Source organism: Abramis brama (genome assembly GCF_963993115.1).
Source record: "Abramis brama genome assembly, chromosome: 6".
NCBI lineage: Eukaryota > Metazoa > Chordata > Actinopteri > Cypriniformes > Leuciscidae > Abramis > Abramis brama.
In genome coordinates this window covers 36,823,962-36,850,128 of record NC_139968.1, presented here as the reverse complement: position 1 = coordinate 36,850,128, position 26,167 = coordinate 36,823,962, and the positions used below count along the sequence as shown (strand labels likewise).

Below are 26,167 nucleotides of genomic sequence, written 5' to 3'. Positions count from 1 at the left end.
AATTAAAGCCAAAAATCTAAACAAGTTGTGTTCCAAATTTTAGGTTGATATCTCAAAAAATGAGCTTTCAGTAAGTTTGATTTGGGCGCAGTACCACACTTTTTCACTAGATGGACAGCCAGCTTCCTTACTGACCATATAAGGGCGTCTCCATTGTTTTGAGTGATCTGAACCATGTATTTCCATAATTTCATACAATTTATGAAGTATACATCCTATTCAGAAATAGTATGGGTGTTTTGGCAGTATTTGATTTGATTTCAACCTATAGATATTATTGTTCTAAATATATATGGGCAAACGTCCCACCTGTGGGACGGTGACAGTTAAGGGTAAGCAACATGAAAGCATTAATCATCCTGCCTTATATCAACGGTTCAGCAAACAAAAAACAAATAAATGAGTGTATGTCCATATTATAAAGGTTGTAATGAAGATTATTATGCACACTCAAATATTAACAAGGTTCAATTTAGACTATTAAATATCACTGCAGGCACTACAGTTCCTCCAGTTATTTTTAATAAAACTAGTTGTTTTTGTTTATATTATTGGACAGACATCAGTATATCAGTCAATAATTAGTTTTGCCTCTCTTGCTGAACCTCACAATTTTCCTCTTCACACATTTTTTTTTTTTTACATTTTTAATTCATGACCTGAAAGATAAAAAATAAAAAAATCTAAAGAAAAGATACAGCAAACTTGATATATGTGTATATGTATATATGTAATATATATGATCACAGCTAGAGTGCCTCAGCTGAAGGGTGGTCAGTTCCTGTTAGGGGAGGATTCACAAGCACACGAGTTCTGTCATTTCAAAGCAGTCTTTTTCATGATATTTTAAAGAAAATGGTTCACGTTGTTGTTTTGTTCCTCTCGTGTTTGTGGCAAGTGGTTGGTAAGTTATAAATGTATGTTTTATATATATATATATATATATATATATATATATATATATATATATATATATATATATATATATATGAAGAGTTCAGATGCAAAAGCCTCTAAGTGCCATTTGAAATTTTCTTCTAGAATGATCATTTTTATCAAGCTCGTAGATTTAAGTTCAGTAATTTCACTTAAATGACAATTAATAGGTAATTTTCATTGCCATTTAAGTGAAATTACTGAACTTAAATCTACGAGCTTGATAAAAATGATCATTCTAGAAGAAAATTTCAGATGGCACTTAGAGGCTTTTGCATCTGAACTCTTCATATATATATATATATATATATATATATATATATATATATATATATATATATTTTATTTTTTTTTATATCAGTGTAATTTAGTACATGCTTTAGTATTTTAGCAATGATGCTGATGCTGATGCTGTTATTTTTGTGGAATGGTGCTTTTCTTTTTCAAACCTTTCCCATTTCTTTGTCTGTTGAACAGTATTTTTTTCTTTCTATTTTTTTTTTTTTTTGTCTGTGCTGCTCTTCGTTTTGTTTTTCTCTATTTAATAGCCAGCTATTTCTGTGTCTGTGCTGCTATAGTTATAGTCATCATTATAGTTACAAGAAATGGTATTTTTAAGTAAATCAGCAAAGTTATTTGCACCCTTAATCTGTGATAATCTCTGTTCTTCAGGAGTGTTTGCTGTCACAGACGCAGTGAAGTCAGTGTCAGTGATGGAGGGAGATTCAGTCTCTCTAAACTCTGATCTCACTGAAATGAAGGATGATGATCTGATTTACTGGAGGTTTGGAGATGAAAACACTTTAATAGCTGAAATCAATGTAATGGACAACAGAATGACTGTATATGATGATGATCTTGATGGGAGATTCAGAGACAGACTGAAGCTGGACGATCAAACTGGATCTCTGACCATCACAAACACCACAACTGAACATGCTGGAGTTTATAAACTAGAGGTTAAAGATCGTGTGAGCAAGAGTTTCAGTCTTACCATCTACGGTGAGTAACATATTTTGTTTGTTATAATTAAAGCAGATACACAATAATTAATGATTTTTCAATCTTGAAATAAATAAAAAATATTGAGATACACACATATTTTTGACTTTCCTTTTCAGCCTATTGAACACTTTCCTTTTGATTTATTATGAAGCTGGCATCTCAAACTTTTTTTTATAAATCTGGACTCATAGTCTGTTTGTGAATGACATCAGAAACTCTCTCAACATATAAAAATGGTCAAAAAGATCCGTCTTATTTACTGACATGATTGATCCTGATTGTTCTAATCTTTCTCAGCTCGTCTGCCTGTTCCTGTCATCATCAGTAACTCTTCAAAATGTTCTTCATCTTCATCAAATTGTTCACTGGTGTGTTCATCAGTGTTGAATGTGTGTGATGCGACTCTCTCCTGGTACGCAGGAATCAGTGTATTGTCCAGCATCAGTGTGTGTGATCTCAGCATCAGTCTCTCTCTACCTCTGGAGGTGGAATATCAGGATAAAAACACCTACAGCTGTGTGCTGAACAATACCATCAGCAACCAGACCACACATCTGGACATCAACACACTCTGTCACACATGTGCAGGTACCACAGCACTGATGATATATGTGTGTGTTTACTGACCTGATCTCTGTCTTCTGTTGGAAATCAGACTGATGCGTTCACTTCTTTCTTTATCATTACAGAGCTGGATGGTCAGTCTACTTCACAGCCAGACTCAACTCAAGGTACGACAGCACTAATGATATTATTCACATTTATTCACTTAATTAATTTGTTGATTGTATTGAGACTGATAACTGGACATCAACACACTCTGTCACACATGTGCAGGTACCACAGCGCTGATGATATATGTGTGTATTTACTGACCTGATCTCTGGCTTCTGATGAAGATCAGACTGATGCTTTCACTTCTTTCTTTATCATTACAGCACCGGACACACAGTCTTCTTCACACTTGTCTCTGATAGTGTGGATCTCTGCTGGATCTCTGATGATTGTTGTTATAGTCGTTGGGATCTTCTGCATCTGCAAGAAATGTAGAAAAACTGATCAAGAAGGCAAGTGTTACAAACAAGTTTTATAACAAATAACACTTTACAAATATATATATTTACCATTTTTAGTTTTCCAATTTATAGCCATAAATATATTTTAAAAATATATTTTTAAGTTTATACTGTCTAGTTCCTTTTTATTGAAATAAACAGACCAAAATAATATTATATACTATATGCATACTGGGTGTAGTAATAATGACACTGGACAGTGCTCTTTACTCATCTCACTTGCACAATTTTTTTTTTAATATATATATATATATTTCTCAAAACCTCATCAAAACACACCGGAAATACAAACTCAGAAATGCACATCTAAATGATTTTAATAATACTCAGCTTTCTCTACAATTTATGACCATATTCCTACACGTGTAAAGATGCAGCCCTCTATGGTGATCAAATTAACATCTCTGTTTGTATTTAACTCAGGGGTGACATTTCTATAGATTATTTAACTAAATTAAACATTCAACAATTAACTTAGATTATGATTGTTGATTGACTGATTTGTTTATATCATCTACAGTAGGGCTGCTTGATTATGGCAAAAATCATAATCATAATTATTTTGGTCATGATTATTTAATACATTTAAGGAGTGGGAGATATGAACAAAATCTTAATTTCTCCTATCTCCGACTCGTGTTTTTTTTTTTTTTTTCTCTCTTACAATAGCTAACCCCCCTCCCCCTTTCATGATAATGAAACAGATCTAGATGAGATTGTGTGTTGAGGTTTTAATTCATCTGTCATTTTTGTCTAAACAGCTAAAGAGGTCACTTATGCTGATCCGACGTTCTTAAAAAGAAATCCACAGAAATCGGTGAGATCATTTATTCTTAAATTTATGCTGTGCTCTTTATAATTTTACCAGTCAGATTTATAGTTGTGTGCTTGTATGTATCATTTTACAAACACAGACAAAACAGCACCATATGACATATTTAAGAAAGTTATTGGACCATTCAGTGATGATTCTGTCATGTTCAACCGATAGACACTAATGCTGTATTTACTGTCAGCTGATGACATCACTGTCCAACATTTTTACAGAACAGCTTGTCTGAAGGTTATTTGTACTGCAATATGTTTTTAAAGCAACCAAGAAACACTGAAAGAGTGCAGGATCTCTAAATTTCATCAACACTTTAGACTTTTCTACTTTCAAATACGTGCTAAAAAATCTTAAGCCAGTAATCGTGCTGTAGTTCAGCGAGATTCAGCTGAAATAAACAGGAAACTGAATGTGACAAATGCACTGCATGTTCTGCATGTCTATATGTGTTACATCGTTTTAAACTTGATTATGCTGTTTTCAATTCTTCATGGGATTGCAGTTCTTTCCCTCACTAAAGCCGTAAAGTACACAGTCTTGTACCTTTGTGTTTTTGTCCAATTTTTTGTCCGATTTCTATTTTCAATTTTCAAATCATAGTTTGTAATGTTGTGATTCACATCGTAGCTGATTGGCTTGGTTCATGGCTTATTATAATTCTTTAACGAAGAAATCCCATATGGGGAAAAAAAATTAAGAAATACATCCGGAACCAACGCCGCTGAAAAAGGGGACGGGCACTATTTTATTGTCATATCACGGCATTATAATAAGTATTTCTGTCCATCTCTAAACACCTCAGTTATGAATTTTTTTTTTGTTATTAATATTCACTGTAATAGAATTTGTTTAAATATTTGCATGTCTAAATTAAGTATATCAGCAAGATGTCAAAAGGTTTGATGCTGTTTCCTCAAGCTGCTTCACATTAGCAGTAGTAAGAATCTGGACCTGATCAATGTCTTACGAAAAAACATATCTGAACTCAAACTTAATCTCATTAAGTGTTCAGGTTTCAAATGTTTTATTGTTATTATATCTTGTGTTTTGTACAGAATGTTAAAGAGGAGGATGAAGTAGTGTATGCAGATGTCAGAAGATGATCAAACTTCAGTCTTCACTTCAGTGCAAGATCCAGCTGATCACTTTCACCGGGAGTCTGTGGTTGAGATTTGGGATTGGTGAGAATCACAACATTAACCGGTGTATAAAATATATATTTCTATTTTCAGCTAGATATTTTTCAGAGTCATTAAATATTGAGTATCTGCCGATACAGAGTCCAGATCTGATACTTGTATTATATATAGACACATAACTGTTGTTGGCTAGATGCTGCATTAGTGGAGATGTCATCATTATGTTCAGTTTAATTCAGTTTAAGGACTCATTTGTTCTATTAGTTACATTGTTTAGTTCGCTATATAGTTGTACCCCTGTCTTTACTCTTTGTCTGTTCACGATCATGTTTAGTTGTGTTTGCTAACGCCTGTTCAATGTTTTTGAGTATACTTGCTATTAAACTTTGTTGAGAACTTTATTCATCTATTAAACTTTGTTGAGAACTTTATTCATCAGTATGCCTGAAAACACAGTGTGACAGGACAACAACAATTTTATAATAATGGAAGAACATGTGTTCAAAAGGCCCCTTTTACCACCTCATAAATTTATAAGATTTTTAAACAAAATGAACCCCCTCTATGATTTATTTTCACCCAAAATCTGTTGCTCCTTCAATGTTCAATATAAACATCTTCAGAAAAATGTTCTTCTATACTAATCCCATAGTGTATGATTGCAGAAAAACAAATATATATATATATATATATTTGTTTTTCTGCAATCATACACTTTAGTGTATTAGGATTAGTATAGAAGAACATTTTTCTGAAGATGTGCCTTTAGCCCCGTTATTGTACGCTAAAATGGTGTAGCAAAAGTCCTTGCAAGACCAACCCAAATGTTTAATGTCACGATTGTTACCATTGGTTAACCAACAAAGTTGCCTATTTAAAGCTAGTGAAGGCCATCTTTAAAGCAAGAATATTTGGATTTATATGAAATGGTAACACTCTACAATAAGAGTCCATCTGTAACAATAACTAAGATTAGTAAATGCTGTAGAATATTGTTCACTGTTAGATTGTTAATTTCATCATTTACTAATACATTTTTACATCTCAAATCTGTTAACAAGGCAGTGTACTATGAACTAACATAAATTATCAAGGTATAATTAAATTAATAATATTAAAAAAATACAGTACATTTTCATAGTTCAGTACTGCTTTTTTTTATTTTTGTAATACAATTCAGCACTATTTTACTGTAGAGTTATTTTTGCTTTCATTCAGTACCCATTTTAAAAACTATAAGTTATCGACCAGCGTGGTCCAACCTAGATATCGTTATTGGTAAATCCACTATCGGTCGACCTCTATTTTATCTGTGTGGTCACAATTATGAAACTAGTTGTATTGTATATGTACAATAAGCAGAATAACTTCATCCCTTTGGCTTAGTGTGACCATCAATTGTAAAGGCTGCAATTTAACTATATAAATACAGTCTGACGTAGTGAGTGTTTATGGTGAAGTGTTACACTGAGTTCATTTACACATGAGAAACTCATGTAAATATTGCTTCACACAAACTCCATCTCTTCAAGTGCACTAGCTTTGAGTCGCTTATAAAATGCATTTTAAAACGCAATAGGCACCTACCATCTCCAGCATTAGTTGTAAATCTGTTGTCAACAAAAGAGAAGCTTTAAGGTCTACCTGATGTTTTCTGCCAAAATAAAAGCTTGATGGTTTAACATTTGAAAGCAAAGAAATTAAGATGGCCATACACATTAGTACTGTAATTTTGCTGTTGTTCTGTTAAAATGTCCTTGAACTTCTTTTAGGGGCCCCTGGCAGTTTGAGGCTCTAGCAGCTCAGTTTGTGTCAAAAATATAACCTGCTGTGGTCTGAATCATTTACTTCTACAGCGATGTGGTTTGATCTGTTGGGTAGACATAAAGGGTCTGCATGCGCATGAGTCTATAACTGTACATCTGTGGTTGATGTCAGGTTGTGTGTGTGTGTGTGTGTGTGTTGATGTGTCAATAGCATGTGGTTTAAGGGTGTTTTTCTATTCCTTCAGATACGATGTTCACAGTTTGACTTCTGCTTTACACAGAACAACTTTACCACGAAATACCCCTTAAAGGCAGGGTAGGTAGGAATGGTCTAAAAAACTTCTTTTTCAAATTTGTTTAAACTTTATGTACATATCAATACATAATTAAAATGTAAGTACTCTGAAAAAGAAAGTATAAAAATCGAGTGTCTGTAGACCTCTCACGACTGTTTTAAAGACAGTTCATTATTTCCATTCACTCCACCCCCTCCCTTCTGGGCTCCTTCCAAAGCCACGCCCCCAAAACACATGAACGCGCGACTCCAACCGCTGAGCTGAAGACGCATTATTTACCTGAGACAAGCAGAGAGGAAGGAGCACAGTGCATGTAGTGACATCATGTCAGAATCACATGTAATAAAAAAATCTAACGCTAATTGCTTATGAATATAAACAAATAAGATGTATTTTAGTACTCACTATCAAGCTTGCATATTGATATTGGTAAATTTAAAATATATATTTTTTGATTCGCTAACGAGCTAGTTATATAAGCTAAAAACAGGTTGCATTGATACACTTTTTTACATTACCATCAGTTATATTGTGATGAAGATGAATTTCGTGTAAGATTCATAACATATATGGTGTTCTGCATGTAGGGGTGGGAGATATTGACAAAAATGAATATCTCGATATTTTTTTCCAATATCTAGATATCGATATTCAGGCGATATTTTTGCCATCCTTCAAAGAAATGTGAGCAAACTGGCAAAGAAGGTCCAGTTGGTCTTTTGACTTGCTGCATTTGACCTATATTATTCTAGGCTATAGAAAAAAACAATAAAGGAGCTAACTAAACATAATCTGTGGCAGCCCCTACTTTTTCCACTTAAAAAAAAAAAAAAAAAAAAAAAACTTAACTAGGCACTTCTTGCAACAGTGATTATTAAATCAAACAACAATATTGTTGATGATCAATTCAAAGTAAAAAAAAAATAACATTTTCAAAACGGTATAAATCCATTCATTTTCCCCCCAAAACGCTATAAATCCATCTTTTTTTTCTTTTTTTTTTCTAAATTTATGGTTTGTCTTTTTAAAAAAGTTTTTGTCTTTTATTTTTCGTGTTTGCATTTATGAGGAAAAAACAATATTACTTGACAGTTCTCCATTATGGACGCGAGCGCTCTGAAAGCTGCACTAAGACTTTCAAACTTTAACAGAGACCTCAAAACAGAAAGCACAAAGCCTTTCTTTAAAACGAATTTCGTTTTGTATTAATTGTATCTTAATTTTAATATATATTTTTTTCATTAATTCATTAATATTTTCATTCCTGGATTAAATACATAAAGTAAATATAGGCTATCAATCACAACATAAGGTGCTTGAACTGGAGATTATATCATCGTGAACCGAACCGTAGCCTCGCCTCACAGGCCTAAAAAATGTGGAATATATTTACAGAAATCTGGTTCTAAACAAAACCATCCAAAACAAAATAAAACTATGTAGCCTAAATGTGCATTTCTCCGGTGCATGCGTTCACTAGCCTACTGCGAAGATCGCGAGTCAAATATCGTCAACTTCATCTTTGCAGCCGACACAGAAATTAATAAACAATTAAAATGTCTTATTGCAATATTTTACACATTCATAATCATTACTTTTGCTGGTTCTTTGAGGCAGCTTTTTAGGTTTATGGCGTTTTGGAAAAGAGCTCTTCACGTACGTACAAACACCGTTTCACCAAGGCACAGCAGCCCTTCAGCACATAAGAACAAAAAGAGAAAAAGCACGGACTTACTAATTACGAAACTTTGATGTGGTTGAACAGCTGAAACAGTCACAAATTCCTCTGCAACTCAAACATTCTCAGTACGAGTTATGAAGGAAGAGAACAGCATTACAGTTTTCAGCGCGTCCTCCTTTGATTGCTGTGTTGTGACTGGAAAAGTGCATGCAGGAGCACATGCGCAAAATGTAGGTTTGTAAAATGTCCTTTTGTAAAATAAAAATAATTTTAGGGCGAAGCAGAGGAGGTCGTGCAAGAGGCCGTGGCGTGCAACTAGGGTCCGAGGAAGTAGAGGCTGAGGACGGGGTGGTCGCTGGAAAGCCACGATGATATTGACACGCGTTTTATTTCTTTGTTTATCCAAAGACTTTTTGTTCATTACCTTTTCTTGTACTGTCTTCTTTTTTTGCCTTGTTTGCCTTCACTAACTGCATGCCGGTAATGTGAATTTTGATTGCTCTTTCTCTGCCATTGTTTTGCTATTCCTAGGTTCCGTGCCTCTCGAATTCCTCAAATCAAACGTGCGCGCGCAAGTGGGCAGATCCCGTGGCAAAAGGGTGGTTGCCATGGTTGCGAGAGAGAGTGACAGTCGCCTAAGCCAATCCTTTGATTCGTCCCGAATCGAAATAATGAGCTGTGTTTAATACAGATTAAACGGTCTAGAGTCACTTGATTTTTATACTCTTTTTTTCAGAGTACTTACATTTTAATTATGTATTGATATATATAGAAAGTTTTAACAAATTTGGATCTTTTATTTTTATATAGTCCTACCTACCCTGCCTTTAATGCTGATGCTTTTCAAAAACAAAAAGATATAAAATCAAACAGTGATATTTCTGAAAAATATTAAAATATCATATACTAACAAAGCTGAGACTGTTCACATCAGAAGTAACCTGCTTTGTCTTGCCTGTCTGTGTTTTTTCACTGCATGAGGAAATGGACGTGTTGCATGAAAACAGTGACCTTAAAATACTAAATGGAACAATCCTGCAGATAAGCAGCGCTAGAATCAGAGTTATTTCCAGCTCTAGCATGAGAAGATGGTCATTTCTAAGAACAACCTTTCTTGATGTCACACCATTTTTTGACTGTCAATGTCTAAGAGTCGTTTTAAGAATAAATACATGATTCACTGTTGTAATATTTATATTATCATAAAATGTTCAGTGGTTATTTTTTCCCCATCACTTCTGGGGAGTAACTAACTAAAAGTTGCAATCCATATACTATACATTTCTTCTACATTTCTAGGCCTATATTCTTCAGTAAAATAACAGTTCTGTTGTCCAAAGATATTTACATTTCCTTTATGTGTATCATTACACACGTGGATCATTACATAATTTTCTCAAAGCAGTAGTTTTAAGTCTTTGATCTGTTCTGTTACAGAAAAGTTTGGCTCAAATATGCTCATTAAAATTAAATTAAATGAATTTAAATTTAAATTACATTCTCAGTTGTTGTAGCATTTTGTCTGTATGTGAGTGAAGCAATACTTGACTCATAATACCATGAGTCTCTTTTAGATGATAACTTTGAAGAAGAACTTTCTATTCATCAAAGAAAAAAAAAAAAGAAAAAAATTTTACACAACTGTTTTCAACATTGATAATAATAATGAATGTTTCTTGAGCAACAAATCATCCAGGGTTCGTACACTTTTTCCAAGGTCAAATTCAAGCACTTTTCAAGCACTTTCCAGGTCCATTTTAAAGCTTTTTCCAGCACCTTACACTACCGTAAATTACATACCAATACATAGTTAAAATTATTATTTAGTGTTTTTATCACATCAAAAGAGATAAACAGCCAAATGTTTCATAATAGCAGAGGGCTGCACGATATTGAAGAAAAATGAGATATGCGATAACTCATTAAATAATGCGATATTCAATATGCAATATGATAATGCTTAAAGTGTGTCAAATTAACTTAAATTATCTTTAAAATGTCTTTAAAATGATATAACCTACACATACGTGTTTCACATTCTTTTTGTGATAAGAAAATATCCCTACAACTTCAAGACAGTGAACATCAGTGTTTTACTATAGCATAAGAAGTGTTATTTTAACATCACTGGGGTTTAGGGGTTCAGGTTATCCTACATTAGGTTTATTTAACAACAGAAACTGATTAATCAAATGTAAAAATAAACACTGCTTAGTTTTCACTGCATGAATTAAATATACTGATTCTTATTAAAGCTACAAAAGTTAGCCTATTCAGCCAAAAGCAGTGAGTGATTTTCTTTGTCTTTTGTTCATGACCAGTTATTGCAAGCCGTTGCTATATGCAATTATGCATATTGTAATATATATACATTTGCAATATTTCGATATATTGTGCAGCCCTAATATTTAAGCCAATCACAAGTGTTATTCTTCAAAATGTATCACTAAGTATATAGCCATATGAATAATATACTTTTTATTATATTAATGTCCAAATAGTGCTTACCAGATAATGTGATTTATAGGCTGTAAAACTGAATTAATTTCAAATATGAAGACTTGAAGATTTGAACAGAAATATTTGACAGGCCTTCCCGTTTTGGGACACATTCTTGATATAGACCAGGTTTGAACAATATCTGAGTGCACAGGCACCTGCCTGATAAATGTATTTCATTGCCAAGATGTCTTGGGCCAAGACATAACGTTAGCTAATACATTTACTGGAATAGAGCAGTGTAAATATTGCACAGGGCCATCCTAAACCTTACAGTAACAGTATACTTCTTATGACACTGACTGATTTCAGTTCAGCAATCAACGACTGTTGTTATGCACTGGGCTAACGTTTGCAGGTTAATTTGCACGTTACAGTTCTGTAATTTTGGCAATGTTCACTGCATATTCCACAAATGAACGTGACATAACGGACATGCAATACTTACATTACATTGTCACACCAAGTACTCTCAGTCACTAATGGCCCTTTCAGATAGGACGCGGACCGCGCTGCGCTATGAAATGAAACCGATATATTTCAATGGCTTGCGCCGTGCGACTCGGACCAAAGCGGAGCTCAGCGAGCTCGCGCGCACGCCGCGGTCAAAGTTTAAAATAGTTCAACTGTTGCCGCTGCGTGGCCAGTAAAAACGGTGCATCCAAACAACCGCGGAAATCAAAATGAAAACTCCGCCTACTTTTGCTCTTGCCAGCGTAACGCAAATCAATCTGTATATCAATCTGTATCTGATTCTGAAGGGCTACATTTTTTTTCTCCATTTAATAAAGAACTATTTCGTCAGAAAGATATTTCTTGTGAAAGAAATACAGTTACAAATTCAAGCATTTTCAAGCATTTTATCCAAAATTCAAGCACTTTTCAAACCTTGAAAACACAACATCAAAATTCAAGCACTTTCAAGGATTTCAAGCACCAGTACGAACCCTGATCATCATATTAGAATGATTTCTGAAGGATCATGTGACACTGAAGACTGGAGTAATGATGCTGAAAATTCAGCTTTGAATACACACAATTTTTATTTCAAATCCAGAAGTCAGCAACTTTAATAAAAAATAAAAAAAAGTTTTGTCAGCATTGCGATTCTCTCTATACACATACACTCTTTAATAGACGTATTCACGTTTAAACACAATTTAAACAACGTATTATTCAATGCATTAGGCTACTTCTATATAGATTTATATATTAATTTGCTCAAGCAAGTGGTAAAATATTTAACCATGTAGGCCTACTTATATTAAAATCTCAAACATTTTAAATTAAAACTTAAAACTGACAAAAACAGCCGACTCTCATGCCTTTTCTGTTGCATTTAAATTTGAATACAATTAATCTTGCATGTCACAAAGAACTCGTTTTTCCACCTCCACCAATGAGACGAGTGTTGTTCATTATGTCAAGGTAAATTGTAGTTTTCCTTGATTAACCCCGTTCTTAAAGTATAAAGATGACTGTGAAAAATAGTAGTATTTAATAAATACATTTATGGTGAGATTACTACATTTTATTTAATTAAATGCGTTTATGGTGAGATTATTATATTTTCATGTCAATCTGTGTTCATTTTGACCACCAACCATGAGCTGTCACTTTAATTCAGCGCGTGCAGCACAGCAGAAATAGACTCGGTGCGGAAACGATCGCTGCACTGCTGTATGGGGGTTAAGTCTATTTTGACTATATCTCAAAACTCCTCTGATAGCTCCTTAAATAAAAAAAATGAACAGTCCCTAATTCAATAAATAAATAAATAACATTGTTCATTACATCATCAACAATAGGTTGTTTTGGTCAGCAGTTTTAGCAGCAGCACTCAAAGGAAGGACAAAATGAACCCCTAAATGTTAAAGATGAGTTAGATAAAGATGTAGACAGAAAATCTCACTTTAAGGGAATCTGATGGAGTCCAGATACAAACTTGTGAGAGATGAAGAAGATCTGCTCCTGCTCTTCATAAACCGCCACCTGAGGAAAACAAACCATTATCAGGAAACAAACGTGTTTTTTGCATGATGATAATATAGGCTACCATCTATATGGGACAAACTGCTACTCTGATGTCTTAAATATGGAATAATACGTATTATACAGGTTTATATTGGTTTATCCTTTAGGCCTTTAATTTATTCTGAAAAAGGAAAAGGGGTTAATGCGCTCAGATGTGGAAAACAGGATAATCTCTGTTCCACAACAATAAGGCTTTTCAATCAACAAATCACCAACATTTACCATGGATTTACTGTGGTAACCATGGTATTGTGGCAGAAATGTGGGATATATTTATTATATTACACATATTAAATGCATTAAAGTATTGGAATATAATTAAAGTATTATGTTATTAAACTATAGCGGTTTTTGTGTATTTGTATTTATGTGAGATGAGATAATCTGCTGTGGTCTGAATAATTTATATCTCCACAGAGATGTGGTTTGATGTGTAGGGTAAACAGGGTCTGCTTGAGCATGTGTCTATATCGGGACATCTGTGGTTGATGTCAGTTTATGCTGATGTCTCTATAGCGTGTGGTTTAAGGGTGTTTTTTCCACTTCATCACATACGACATTCACAGTGTGACTTCTGCTTTCCACAGAACAGCTTTACCACGAGATACACATCAATGCTGAAGTTTAACTTTTTTTAAAAACTTTTTTTATTATCATATCAAAATGATACTACTAGAAAATATGAAAATCTCATCTAGCGGTACTATGAAAGCTGAGACTGTTTCATATCAAAAGTAACCTGCTCTGTCTTGTCTGTTAGTGCTCTATAAACAGAGCTAAAGTCTACAGTTATTTCCAGCTCGAGCAAGAGAAGCTGAAGTCATTTCTAAAAACAACTTTTCTTGATATCACACCTTTTTTTATAAACATCATACTGGTCTGTCTGTCTGTCTGTCTGAGAGTATTTTTAAGAACAAGTACAATGTATGATTCACTGTTGTTATACACATTTTTAATGATTCATTTTATGTTTGTATCACTTCTTGAAACTGCTACACATTTCTCCTATAATGCAAACTATATATTTATAGTAAAATATCAAAGGATATTTACACATTTTTTATGCGTATCATTACACATTTACACAAGTAGTAGTAAAGTCCATGATCTGTTCTGTGACATAAGTTTGGCTCAAATATGCTCATATTTAGAAAAATCAAATAAAGCAAAATTCAATTAAAAAGTGGCATTTTCAACAAGTTTAATAACATTTTTCTCAGTTGTCACAGCGTTTTGTCTTTGAGTGTGTGTAGCGTGACACATGACTCATAATACCATGTGACTGATCACTCACTTTATATAACAACTTCTCAGACACAAGTTTCTTTTAAAATATTTTAAATCTGTGACTTTTAAACTATAATAATACTATGAATGAATGACAGTAAAAGGTGCTTTTGTGCACATAATGGTGAAGTTACATCTAACAGCAGGGGCGAACAGACCATGTTAACCAGACAAACCTTGACCCTTTTGGATTTCATTTTATACGATAATACAAGCTTTTGCTCTACTCGTGCACGAGGTTACGCATGTTATAAGACCCGCCTATAGGCGCATATTACTAACGCGCTCTTCAAAAAAAAAAAAAAAACTGCACCAGCCATTGACTTTAGACCAGGTTTCAGTTGGCCAATGGCACAGTCTATTTCAGTTGCCTCAAAATAGCAACGCGCCAACAATGCGCCTCAACACACCTGGTTTTCAGACCAACACGCCCATGGGTGCAAATGCATCTGCTATTTAAACAACAGGAGGACGTGAAAATGAAAACGCTGCCCAAGTAAATCTAATGCCAAATTAAAAAAGCCAATGTGATGCACAGACCGTTTGGCATATGACATCACGAATCATGTTATTTTGAAGTCATATGCCATTTGGTCTGCACAGAGCCGCATGAAGTCAAACACACGTATTGACAAGGCATGGGTTTTAATAAAACAAATGAAGACCTGCAACCTCTTGATTGGACCAGTCTGAACCAATCACATTTTTCCGAACCATGCAAGGTCAGCAGGCAGATCAGTGGCTCTCAAGCTTCACGCATTGAACATCACAGTCACTCATTTCTGGTCCAATGAAAAAAAAGCATACCCGGGAATTGATCACGTGATTCTGCTACACAGTCTCCCGAAAGTTTTGTTCACCCACAGAGGAAACCACTGGAGCTCCGAGCATCACTTTGAGCACAGAGTAGGTCATGATCTCCTGTTTTAATGTTACAACGAATTCACAACTTGTTTGACACAAACAGTGACAACTTGACTGCTGTTAGAGAATGTTTCCCAGATAATTTCCATCAGTTTTTCATGAGTGTCTGTAACTTAGCCAACAGTTTTACAGCCTGTTCACTGACAACACCTGCTCAGAACAAGTAGTCTAGGCCTAGTCATATTTTCGTTATCACACGATGACTGATATATTGTCACATAATAAACATCTCTCTCTCCAAATAGGCTTAATCATTTTAGTAGCGCTAAATAAATTCGATGTTATAGGTCACTTTTAAAATCATGTCATATTTTATAATTATATCCTGGCCATGGATGCATTAATCATTGCATCTGTCTTTCAAGATGTCAGGTAAAAAGCAATTAAGCATCCTCTCATTCGCCCTGAGAGGAGAGTCCCCTAAAAAGGTCAGATTAGAGGATGCTGGCCCAGAGAAGGGGGTTGAAAAGGGTAGATCCATTAGAGGAGGAGACGGTGCAGGTGGAAGAGGAAGAGACGGGAAGTACCAAGAGAAAAGTACCAGGAACAGCCACCTACAAGAGCTCTTTTAATAATGAATGGACCTCTAGATGGCCATTTATTACTGTAGGAAGCACCAGCTACTATTACTGGTGCTCTATCTGCCGCCAAGATAACTCCTGTGACCATCAAGGTGTGCTGGATGTGACAAAGCACATAGACAGTAAGGGGCATCAGGCCAAACAGCAGTCACTGAAGTCAACCAGCACAGTCAAAAACTTTTACTTGCCAGTGACTGCAGAAATGAGTGTGCAAGAGCTCAAGGTACATAGCACATTAAATCCAAAAGGTTGATTACAATGTTCATGAATACCATTTTTCCTAAATAATACAACCAATTCTATGTTTGGCATATATGAGACATTCATCCATGACATGGACAGAATAATGCTCTAATGTATTTGTATCGTTACTGAAATTCATAGATTTTAATGGACATGCAGATATGGGTTAAATCAGTGTTAACATTCAAATTTATTTCATTTGTTGCAGACAAGGAGAGCCGAGGTGAAAGTTGCCAACACCACATAATGATAAAGGAGTCCAAAAAGGCAACACTTACAATAAACAACACATAATCTCTCTCTCTCTCTCTCTCTCACACACACACACACGCAGAAATTGAATAAATACTTTGCATTTGGTTGAATTGTCAGTGCCATGTGTCAAATCTTTTCTTTTGCAAGTCTGAGCAATTATTAATAACAACAACAAAAACACTAATAATAATATTATTAATGAAACACCCCCATTCCCGCGACCCGTCCAATCCGCCTGTCTTGAAATGTCACTCTTGCCTGTCTTCAAAACTTGAGAGCCCTGGAAGATGTTTAGGCGGCATTGTGAAACGTTTAAGATAAATATTATTAATTTGATTATTACTTTGTTTTCCGTGTTGCGCTCGAGCCTTTCAAACTCTACTCCTTTGGCAGTGAGCGCAGAAAGACCAGTTCGGCACCAGTGGCGGTGCTGCTCATAGGTGCTGCTGGTCTTTCAAAGAGGGGAAGCTCATTATATAATGCTGCGATTATGTCCCCCCCACGGACGCTCAGCGTCTCTGGGGGTGAATGAGGAGTGGGCTGGCCTGGACTCCGGGCTTCTGCGTGATGATTGGAGGGTCTGTCGAAAGGCTGCATCTCCTTTTGATTGACAGCGATTTCATACAATAAAAAGTCGCTGACGCTGAGGCTATTCGAGCTCAGTCCCATCGCGGATTTTGCAAGTGTAGTCAAACTGCTGCAACATATTTCTTGGTGTTTGCTTGTCGAAATTGCTAGCCAATTTTCATAATACATTTCACACAATTATACATTTATATATTTCTTATATTATTATTTCTTATATTTTTTACATTATTATTATTAGTAATAATTAAAAAAATAATTATTAAAATATTTAAAAAATATTATTGTTAGTAGTATTATTATACTTTATTATATTATTATTTATACCTTTATTATATTATTACATTTATACAATTATACCTAGCTCTGCATTTTCTTGAAAAGGAACGTAGGGCAGAATTTATGTATAAATAAACAATAAACAATTTTTTTTTATTATTTTAATACATATTTTTTAATTATTACTAATAATAATAATATAAAAAATATAATAAGTAATAATATAAGAAATATATAAATGTATAACTGTGTGAAATGTATTATGAAAATTGGCTAGCAATTTCGACAAGCAAATACCAAGAAACAGGTTGCAGCAGTTTGACTACACTTGCAAAATCCGCGATATGGGTAGCAAATTTCAATTTGAAATGTAATATGCAAAATGACAATGCATTTCTGTATTTAACCCATTTAATCCCAAATTTTTCTCAGACACAAAAATATCCAAATCATGTGTCATTAGTATCCCTTTGAAACAATCAATTATAATTTTTTTAAATTTTCATGGAAAAGTATGTGAAAAAGTGTGTTTTATGATCGGTCACAATTGTGACCGGTGGGATACTGTGTTGTATCAACCATTGGACAGACTGAATATAGGTCTATTTGACCTGTGCGTTTGTTTGTGTGTTTGTTTGTGTGTGTGTTTGTGTGTGTGTGTTTGTGTGTGTGTGTGTGTGTGTGTGTATGTGTGTGTGTGTGTGTGTTTTTGTGTGTGTTTTTGTGTTTTTGTGTGTGTGACTGTGTGTGTGCGTGTGCATAAGAGTGTATAAAATCCTTATAAAATCCTTGAGGCCACGAGATACTATCTTGAGGCAACGAGAAACTATCTTGAGGCCACGGGATAGTGTCTGGAGGCCACGGGATAGTGTCTGGAGGCCACGGGATAGTGTCTGGAGGCCACGGGATAGTGTCTGGAGGCCACGGGATATTGTCTGCAGGCCACGGGATAGTGTCTGGTGGCCACGGTATAGTGTCTGGAGGCCACGGGATAGTGTCTGGAGGCCTCGGGATAGTGTCTGGAGGCCACGGGATAGTGTCTGGAGGCCTCGGGATAGTGTCTGGAGCCCACGGGATAGTGTCTGGAGCCCGCGGGATAGTGTCTGGAGGCCTCGGGATAGTGTCTGGAGGCCTCGGGATAGTGTCTGGAGGCCACGGGATAGTGTCTGGAGGCCACGGGATAGTGTCTCGAGGCCACGGGATAGTGTCTGGAGGCCACGGGATAGTGTATCGAGGCCACGGGATAGTGTCTGGAGGCCTCGGGATAGTGTCTGGAGGCCACGGGATAGTGTCTGGAGGCCACGGGATAGTGTCTGGAGGCCACGGGATAGTGTCTGGAGGCCACGGGATAGTGTATCGAGGCCACGGGATAGTATCTTGAGGCCACGGGATAGTGTCTGGAGGCCACGGGATGGTATCCTGAGGTCACGAGATGGTATCTCGAGGCCACGGGATACTGTCTCGAGGCCACGGGATAGTGTCTCGAGGCCACGGGATAGTGTCTGGAGGCCACGGGATAGTGTCTCGAGGCCACGAGATAGTGTCTGGAGGCCACGGGATAGTGTCTGGAGGCCACGGGATAGTGTCTGGAGGCCACGGGATAGTGTCTGGAGGCCTCGGGATAGTGTCTGGAGGCCACGGGATAGTGTCTGGAGGCCACGGGATAGTGTCTGGAGGCCACGGGATAGTGTCTGGAAGCCACGGGATAGTGTCTGGAGGCCACGGGATAGTGTATCGAGGCCACGAGATAGTGTCTCGAGGCCACGGGATAGTGTCTCGAGGCCACGGGATAGTGTCTGGAGGCCACGGGATAGTGTCTGGAGGCCACGGGATAGTGTCTGGAGGCCACGGGATAGTGTATCGAGGCCACGGGATAGTATCTTGAGGCCACGGGATAGTGTCTGGAGGCCACGGGATGGTATCCTGAGGTCACGAGATGGTATCTCGAGGCCACGGGATACTATCTCGAGGCCACGCGATAGTATCTCGAGGCCACGGGATACTATCTCGAGGCCACGGGATAGTGTCTCGAGGCCACGGGATAGTGTCTCGAGGCCACGGGATAGTGTCTCGAGGCCACGGGATAGTGTCTCGGGGCCACGGGATAGTGTCTGGAGGCCTCGGGATAGTGTCTGGAAGCCACGGGATAGTGTCTGGAGGCCACGGGATAGTGTCTGCAGGCCACGGGATAGTGTCTGGAGGCCACGGGATAGTGTCTGGAGGCCACGGGATAGTGTCTGACCCACGGGATAGTGTCTGGAGGCCTCGGGATAGTGTCTGGAGGCCACGGGATAGTGTCTCGAGGCCACGGGATAGTGTCTCGAGGCCACGGGATAGTGTCTCGAGGCCACGGGATAGCGGGATAGTGTCTCGAGGTCACGGGATAGTGTCTGTGTGTAAAATTAGGTAGAAAGTTAGGTATCAGCAGAAAGTAAGGTAGAACAGTTAGCCTATGTGTATTAGCATGTAGATACAATGGGTTATCCCACCGGTCACTATTGTTGCCGTTGACATGTTTGTGAGTTCTATGACCACATTAAATAAAGTTGAGTAATTGCAAATGCATATATCAATACTAGACACCTTAAACATGATGTGTACCAAAAATCTATGTCCTATCTTTATGTTAACATACTTTAATAACCTTTTCTTTGGGAGCTTTCTTGCTGCCATCCTCTTCTCTTGGCGCAAACAGGAAGTAAACAGCTCTGGTCATGTGACAATTTACAGTAAACATGCGACACTGCACATATTTCATTGAGACCCTTTATTATTTCAATATCTGCTGGAAATGCATTGATAGATCATTCAGTAACATTTTTATAGCCTTAGAAATGAAACATTTTTTTACGGTCACTATTGTGACCGGTGGGATTAAATGGGTTAAATTGAAATTTTCCCATACATTTGTGCAACGTTTGGTGCAAAATGAAAATTCAATTATAAAATATACATTTGCCATTTCATTCACTAGTTTTAATACGTAAATTGAATACATATTTTGCAAAATTAAAATTAAAATGTATTACAGAAAATATTAGATATGTTTAACATGTTCAAGCAAAAACTGTAGCAAAATTGTAATTTAAATGTTATTTTTTCTTAATTGCATTTACACTCACACTCACACTTGCGATTGCATTTCCATTAAGTGTCCCGCAATGAATGTAGCAAAATTCAATGTGCAATTTGAAAATGTTTTCTGAACCGATCACGTGCCCACCCCCCCCTGTCAATCCCCCGCCCTGTCACGTGCCCACCCCGCCACGCATCAGCGACTTTTCATTGTATGAAATCGCTGTCAATCAAAAGGAGATGCAGCCTTTCGACAGACCCTCCAATCATCACGCAGAAGCCCGGAGTCCAGGCCAGCCCACTCCTCATTCACTACAGAGACGCAAAAATGGTCAATGGATGCTGGGCTTCAACAGGGAAATGCACTGTGACGCTACAGGAATGTATGAGAAGGAAATCGAGTCAGCCGACCTGCTATAACTGATTCTGAACGAACTCGCCTTTGAGATGAACGTGATCTAACGCATTTTTAGTCAATAAAATGTCAACACAATAGTACATATCTGACCTTTTATTTTTACATTATAGGAGAAGCCGAGCTTCCCTTGCACTCTTAAAGAAATCCCCACTGTTCGGCACATGCGCATTAACAACAAGTGGATTTTGTTTTCAAGCGCTCAAGTCACTCCCACATGCGCTGTTGTACGCGGGCGGTGTGTGTGGACATAGATATCATATAATAAAGGCTAGATGTCTCGTCTGCCCTGCTAGCCAATGGAGGTCGACGTCCGCACACGGCGGCCATCTTACCACAGGGTGCTCGCTCACTCGTAACATTGTGTTTTAATGGTGCATGTACTTTTAAATAACCATAACTTGCAAAATTTTCTACCGATTTTCAAACGGTTTGGTTTGTTATAAACGTCAGAGATGTAGTTATGACACTGCATACATATGAATAATTATAACAATGGACTTCCATATGAAAGAATTATAGCCACGTTAATAACGTTTGTAAGAAACCAAACCGTTTGTAAATCCATCAAGATTTCAGCGAGATAAGAGGATTTGTGTTCGTGCTGATCACTCACCTTACTTCAGATACCACAGAGCTCGCCAGAAAGCTTCCCTGTGACAAGATGGCCGCCGGTGATGCCGTTCGAGACTCCGCCTTAAGACATCTAGCCTTATATGGATATCTATGTGTGCGGACCCTCCTGATGACAAAATTATGTCACACGGACAACCGAAGTATACTTTGGGCTTTAGCTGGGATGCGCGGAAGGGCAAAGTTTGCAAGGTTGTTTTATTTTTTTAATTCCGCCAGGTGCCACTAGTGCCGCAGAAACTACATAGGCTCCTTCACCATTAAGCACTGAAGTGCCGGCTGCACAGTGTGATGAAGTGTGAAGGGCCAATGCATGAACAAAGCAAAGCAGGAGAGAGAGATCCAGCCCGAGTCCTGATATATCAAGAAGAGAAATCACAATGTCTGAGTCCTGTATCGACACCTGCCATTGCTTATACAGTACATGTGGCTTATGTACATTTCAGAAAACCCCTTGTTCACAAATAGCCTATTACATGCAAATATAACCAATGCCACGACGGCGGCCAGACTCAAATCCTAGCTATAGTTTACCTTGTATTGCTTATGTCTGTTCTAAACAGAGTCAGATGGGTTTCCAATTTAAGATGTTGATGATTATCTGTTAGTTCTCTTTCAAAAGACAAAACTGTTAAGTTGTTACAGCATCCTGTCATCTTTGTCTGATGTGTTTCTTAATTAAATGTGTCATAGACAGCGCTTTAGCCATTTTTGTAATAACATAAAAAGGGTGCTAGTTGGAATACGGATTTTGGTGAGAAGAAGAACATAACATCACTGCTGGTGTGACGTAAATGAAGAGACGAATTAGCATATTCTTATTAATATTAGTATATAGTTCTAATGCATGACAAAATAAATCACATTTAAAATAATTATTTGTTAAAATAAATATAATTATAAATGTTAGCAGGGCCGGACTGGGACACAATTTCAGGCCGGGAAATCCTATACCCACCCAGGCCATCCTATGCACCCATATAAAATTTAGAAACACGGACAACCCTATTTTTTCCTAAATTACATTTATTGGTCTAAATCCTTAGGCTGGGGCTGTGTAAAATAATTAAAGACTTTCTCTTGAACGGTATCCTCACTTCCCTTTTCCTTCTCTTCATTTGCCCTAATATCTCTCTGTCTCTCCCTTCCACCAGTATCTGAAGAAGAGACAGGTACAAGAAAAATACGCACACTTCATATACATACATATATATATATATGTATGTATGTATATATGAAGTGTGCGTATTTTTCTTGTACCTGTCTCTTCTTCACCTGTCACTTCTTCTGGCCTCATGTTACAAACAGAACTGTCTCCACCTTGGTGTAAAACAACCACCTTATTGTAATTTGTTTGCCTAGAATCTACATTTATTTTAGTAAAAAATCTAAGTATTATATTTATGACAAAATGTTGTTGTTTTTATCTTAAAATTACTTAAATATCCAACATTTAGCAACACTATACTTCATACAATATGTTAATTTTTGCTATTTTGCTTCTACATGTCATCTCACTCCCTGTCCCTGGCTGAATGTGTGATCATTGCACCACAGCTAGTGCTAGGTTGACTGTCTCCACCTTCATTTGAAAAAAACAAACAAACAACAAAAAACAGGAAAATAAAGGAAAGGAAAAAAGTTTTAAACCTCACAAATAGGCAGACATAATTTTCTAAATTGTGTAATAAAATGATATTGCATTATTTTTTGTTAATAAATGTTAATATTTGTCTGCTAAATTACTATTGTAACTTTACACTACTAAATAATATTAATCTCCTTAGTATTTTGAGTGACGATAGTAATAGGGGCGCTATACCGCTTACATTTGCTAGCATTTCAATACTAAGTTAACGAAGAAAAAAGTACAGTATTTACAGATGAAACTGACCTGCACTTGAAGCCCTGAACAGGTCATTCATTTTGCCACATTTTGATGCTCTGAGTGCTTTCTTTTTCGTTGTCCTTTCCCTCTCTGCTACGTACACCTTGCCGTTTTCTCTTCATCATCGGGTGCTGCTCGCATTTTCTGTTTAACCGTTTGGCTGAGGCTTAAAGTCGAATCGTAGCCTTGCCAGTTAAGACTAACAGATTCATGATTTTATTTTATAATAATAATTTTATTGAATGACGAATTCGAAAATGATCACTGGTAAAGGTAGTAGTATATATAAATAAAAAAACGCTGGCTGGCAGCAGGCCAAATTATCATTAGCAGGCGGGAATTCTCCCGGTGCTCCCGATGGCCAGTCCGGGCCTGAATGTTAGAACATTTTATAATTAAAAAAATATTTATTTATTTCCCCGGATCTGACATGGGTAGCATATAGGCCCCCGTAGATAAAATAATTAGCTATTTGGCGACGCTAACTGGTTATAAAAAAAAAATTCTGCTGGCAGATGTCCAGTTAGTTAACAAACATTACGTTGCAATATAATAGTATCATCTAAACATTCATTCTAAAAGTAAATTGCCCCAATGGATTTACTCAAATCCCACTTATTACATGGCTACCTACCAAATAAATCAATAATTTGACACAAAATATTGATTAAAAAGGAGTTTATTGATTTAAAAACGATTGCATTGCTTCCGCTAAAGAAAATAGTCCGTTCCGTCTCTACGGTTAGAATCCTGCGTCCATAGCAACGCTCTGTTTTTCATGGCAACGGTGTGTTATACTTAGCAGCGGCTGTTATCAAGAAATACATAACAGACCGCATTCTACAGTAGAATTCAACCAAGCCATGTAATAAATAATAATAATAATAATAATAAAACATTGTACATTGTTTTAGTCAGCAGTTGAACAGCTGTCAAAGAAGGACAAATATGAACCCCAAAATATAGCTTGTTTGCATATGACGTCACGTCACTGCGTTGCCATGGCGCGAAATGCAGATGGAGGGCAGGAAGTGTTGTGCTATATTTAGGAAGCACTATAACAAACTAAAAATGCCTATGTTTTGCGTCGTTTATGGTTGCTCAAATCGATCAAACTTTTCAATTTTGCTTATAGTTTCTATAATTAGCAAAGAGCATTTGTGTTAAATAGGAATACATTGTAATAATGTTAATCAAGCTGACTAAAATCACACGACTGTGCAGCAGTTCACATGCACTCACAATAAAAATACAATATAATTTAAAACAAAGACAAGCTCATTATACAAAGGAAATAATATTACATATCTAGACAAATTGGGTTGCTTATAGTTAAAAGAATGTCATGAACGATTTAGGCTAGATGTATTGATTGCATTAGTGCGTGATATTGAAGAGTGTGCGCCTCGAGCGCACGGCTGACATGACAGGAAAGTTCGTGTTTCTGAGTTTTATATTCGGACATATACCGTGACAACATCTCATCTGACAGAGGACTGTGCGGCGCTGCTGACTGCGTTATTTATAAAACAAATTTAATTGCTGTGAGATTGTTTGCTGTTGCGCGCAAATCCTGGAGAAATCTAGGATAGGCTGAAATCGCTCACGTGGTGCGTCTCTGTGTGAGACAGATTTCATCACCAGTCAAAGACAGCAGCAAAGCCATAGCACAATGAAATAAGGCAACTTATGATTTCGGAGGTTTACAATAGGCTATTGTCCGGTTTCATATTTGTCGTCAAAATTTCAAAATACATTCGGGACTGAATGAGCGCGTCATCACAATCACGTGACTGCAAACCACCTATTAAAGATGCAGAAAATCTCACCTTGGAACCTGATGGAGTCCAGAGATGGATCTGCTACTGCTCTTCATAAACCACTTCCTGAGGAAAACGATCCAGGAATCAAAACACGTCTGAACGTGCAGTCTGTTGTGTTATTAATCAATAATAATAATAATAAAAATAATAAAAAAATAACTTTATTTGAGAATTTAATACTTAGATATTTGTTTGCATGGTTTTTAGTAGCCTACCTGATGCGATTATTGTGCTCTGGGTGTTTATGTGGTTGTTTAGAGGTTTAAATAGTTTCCCCTCAAGTCTCTGATATTGTGGTCTCCACATATATGGCTCGAGTCCAACATTTTAAACTCACGCGGAAGTCCACAACACGTTGATGACGTGCTTATGGCGTCACGCGAACATGGCGGCACCCTGCGAGTTGTTTACAGTCCATAAAAACATTTCTTTTTAAGCAAATAAAGTGGATAAAATGAGTTACAGTTCTTACACTACACTATGTCCCGTTGATACTCGTACACTTGTAACATGTATGCTAGCATTGCCTATATCAGTAATGTTATAAGTGTTAGTTTCATCTACTACTTCTGCTCTTCCTACATGTGCTGCAGAAGTAGTAAACACACTCAGAAATGAAACTATAACAGCATTTGACCACTAGAGGGATGCGTCATTATTCCTACAGAATCAGTTATGTTTGTAATGTTCAATTTGGTTAGGCAACAGTTCACTATTACTATTGCTTGTATTAGAATTATTAAAAAGGTTCACCACAAAGAAAAGTATGAACTGATAAACAGCAAAGCAATTTACCATAGTAACCATAGTTTCACCCAAAAAAGTCAATGTAAATATAGTTATGTCTCTCACTTTAAAATCATTATTTAATATATCGCATATTCAGAGTGTATGTTTTTTTTTTCCCCTTAGATTGGG

General features: G+C 36.7%; 2 protein-coding genes and 1 long non-coding RNA gene across 3 annotated transcripts in view; 2 read left to right on the top strand and 1 right to left on the bottom strand.

The window, feature by feature from the left end:
- LOC311084864 (SLAM family member 5-like) overlaps positions 1-26,167 on the top strand; it is a 183,586-nt gene that overhangs the window by 151,273 nt on the left and 6,146 nt on the right. The window lies entirely within an intron of this gene.
- On the top strand, positions 755-5,386 carry LOC311084852 (uncharacterized protein). Its single transcript, XM_084117138.1, has 7 exons — positions 755-904; positions 1,609-1,938; positions 2,239-2,529; positions 2,631-2,672; positions 2,880-3,008; positions 3,779-3,834; positions 4,902-5,386. The coding sequence occupies exons 1-7, from the start codon at positions 856-858 to the stop codon at positions 4,947-4,949; spliced, it is 945 nt and encodes a 314-aa protein (XP_083973264.1). The 5' UTR covers positions 755-855; the 3' UTR covers positions 4,950-5,386.
- LOC311084892 lies at positions 2,824-25,613 on the bottom strand. Its single transcript, XR_014606654.1, has 4 exons — positions 25,465-25,613; positions 25,256-25,312; positions 13,140-13,219; positions 2,824-2,976 (listed from the first exon to the last, which is right to left on the bottom strand). It is a non-coding gene; the product is annotated as an uncharacterized lncRNA (long non-coding RNA).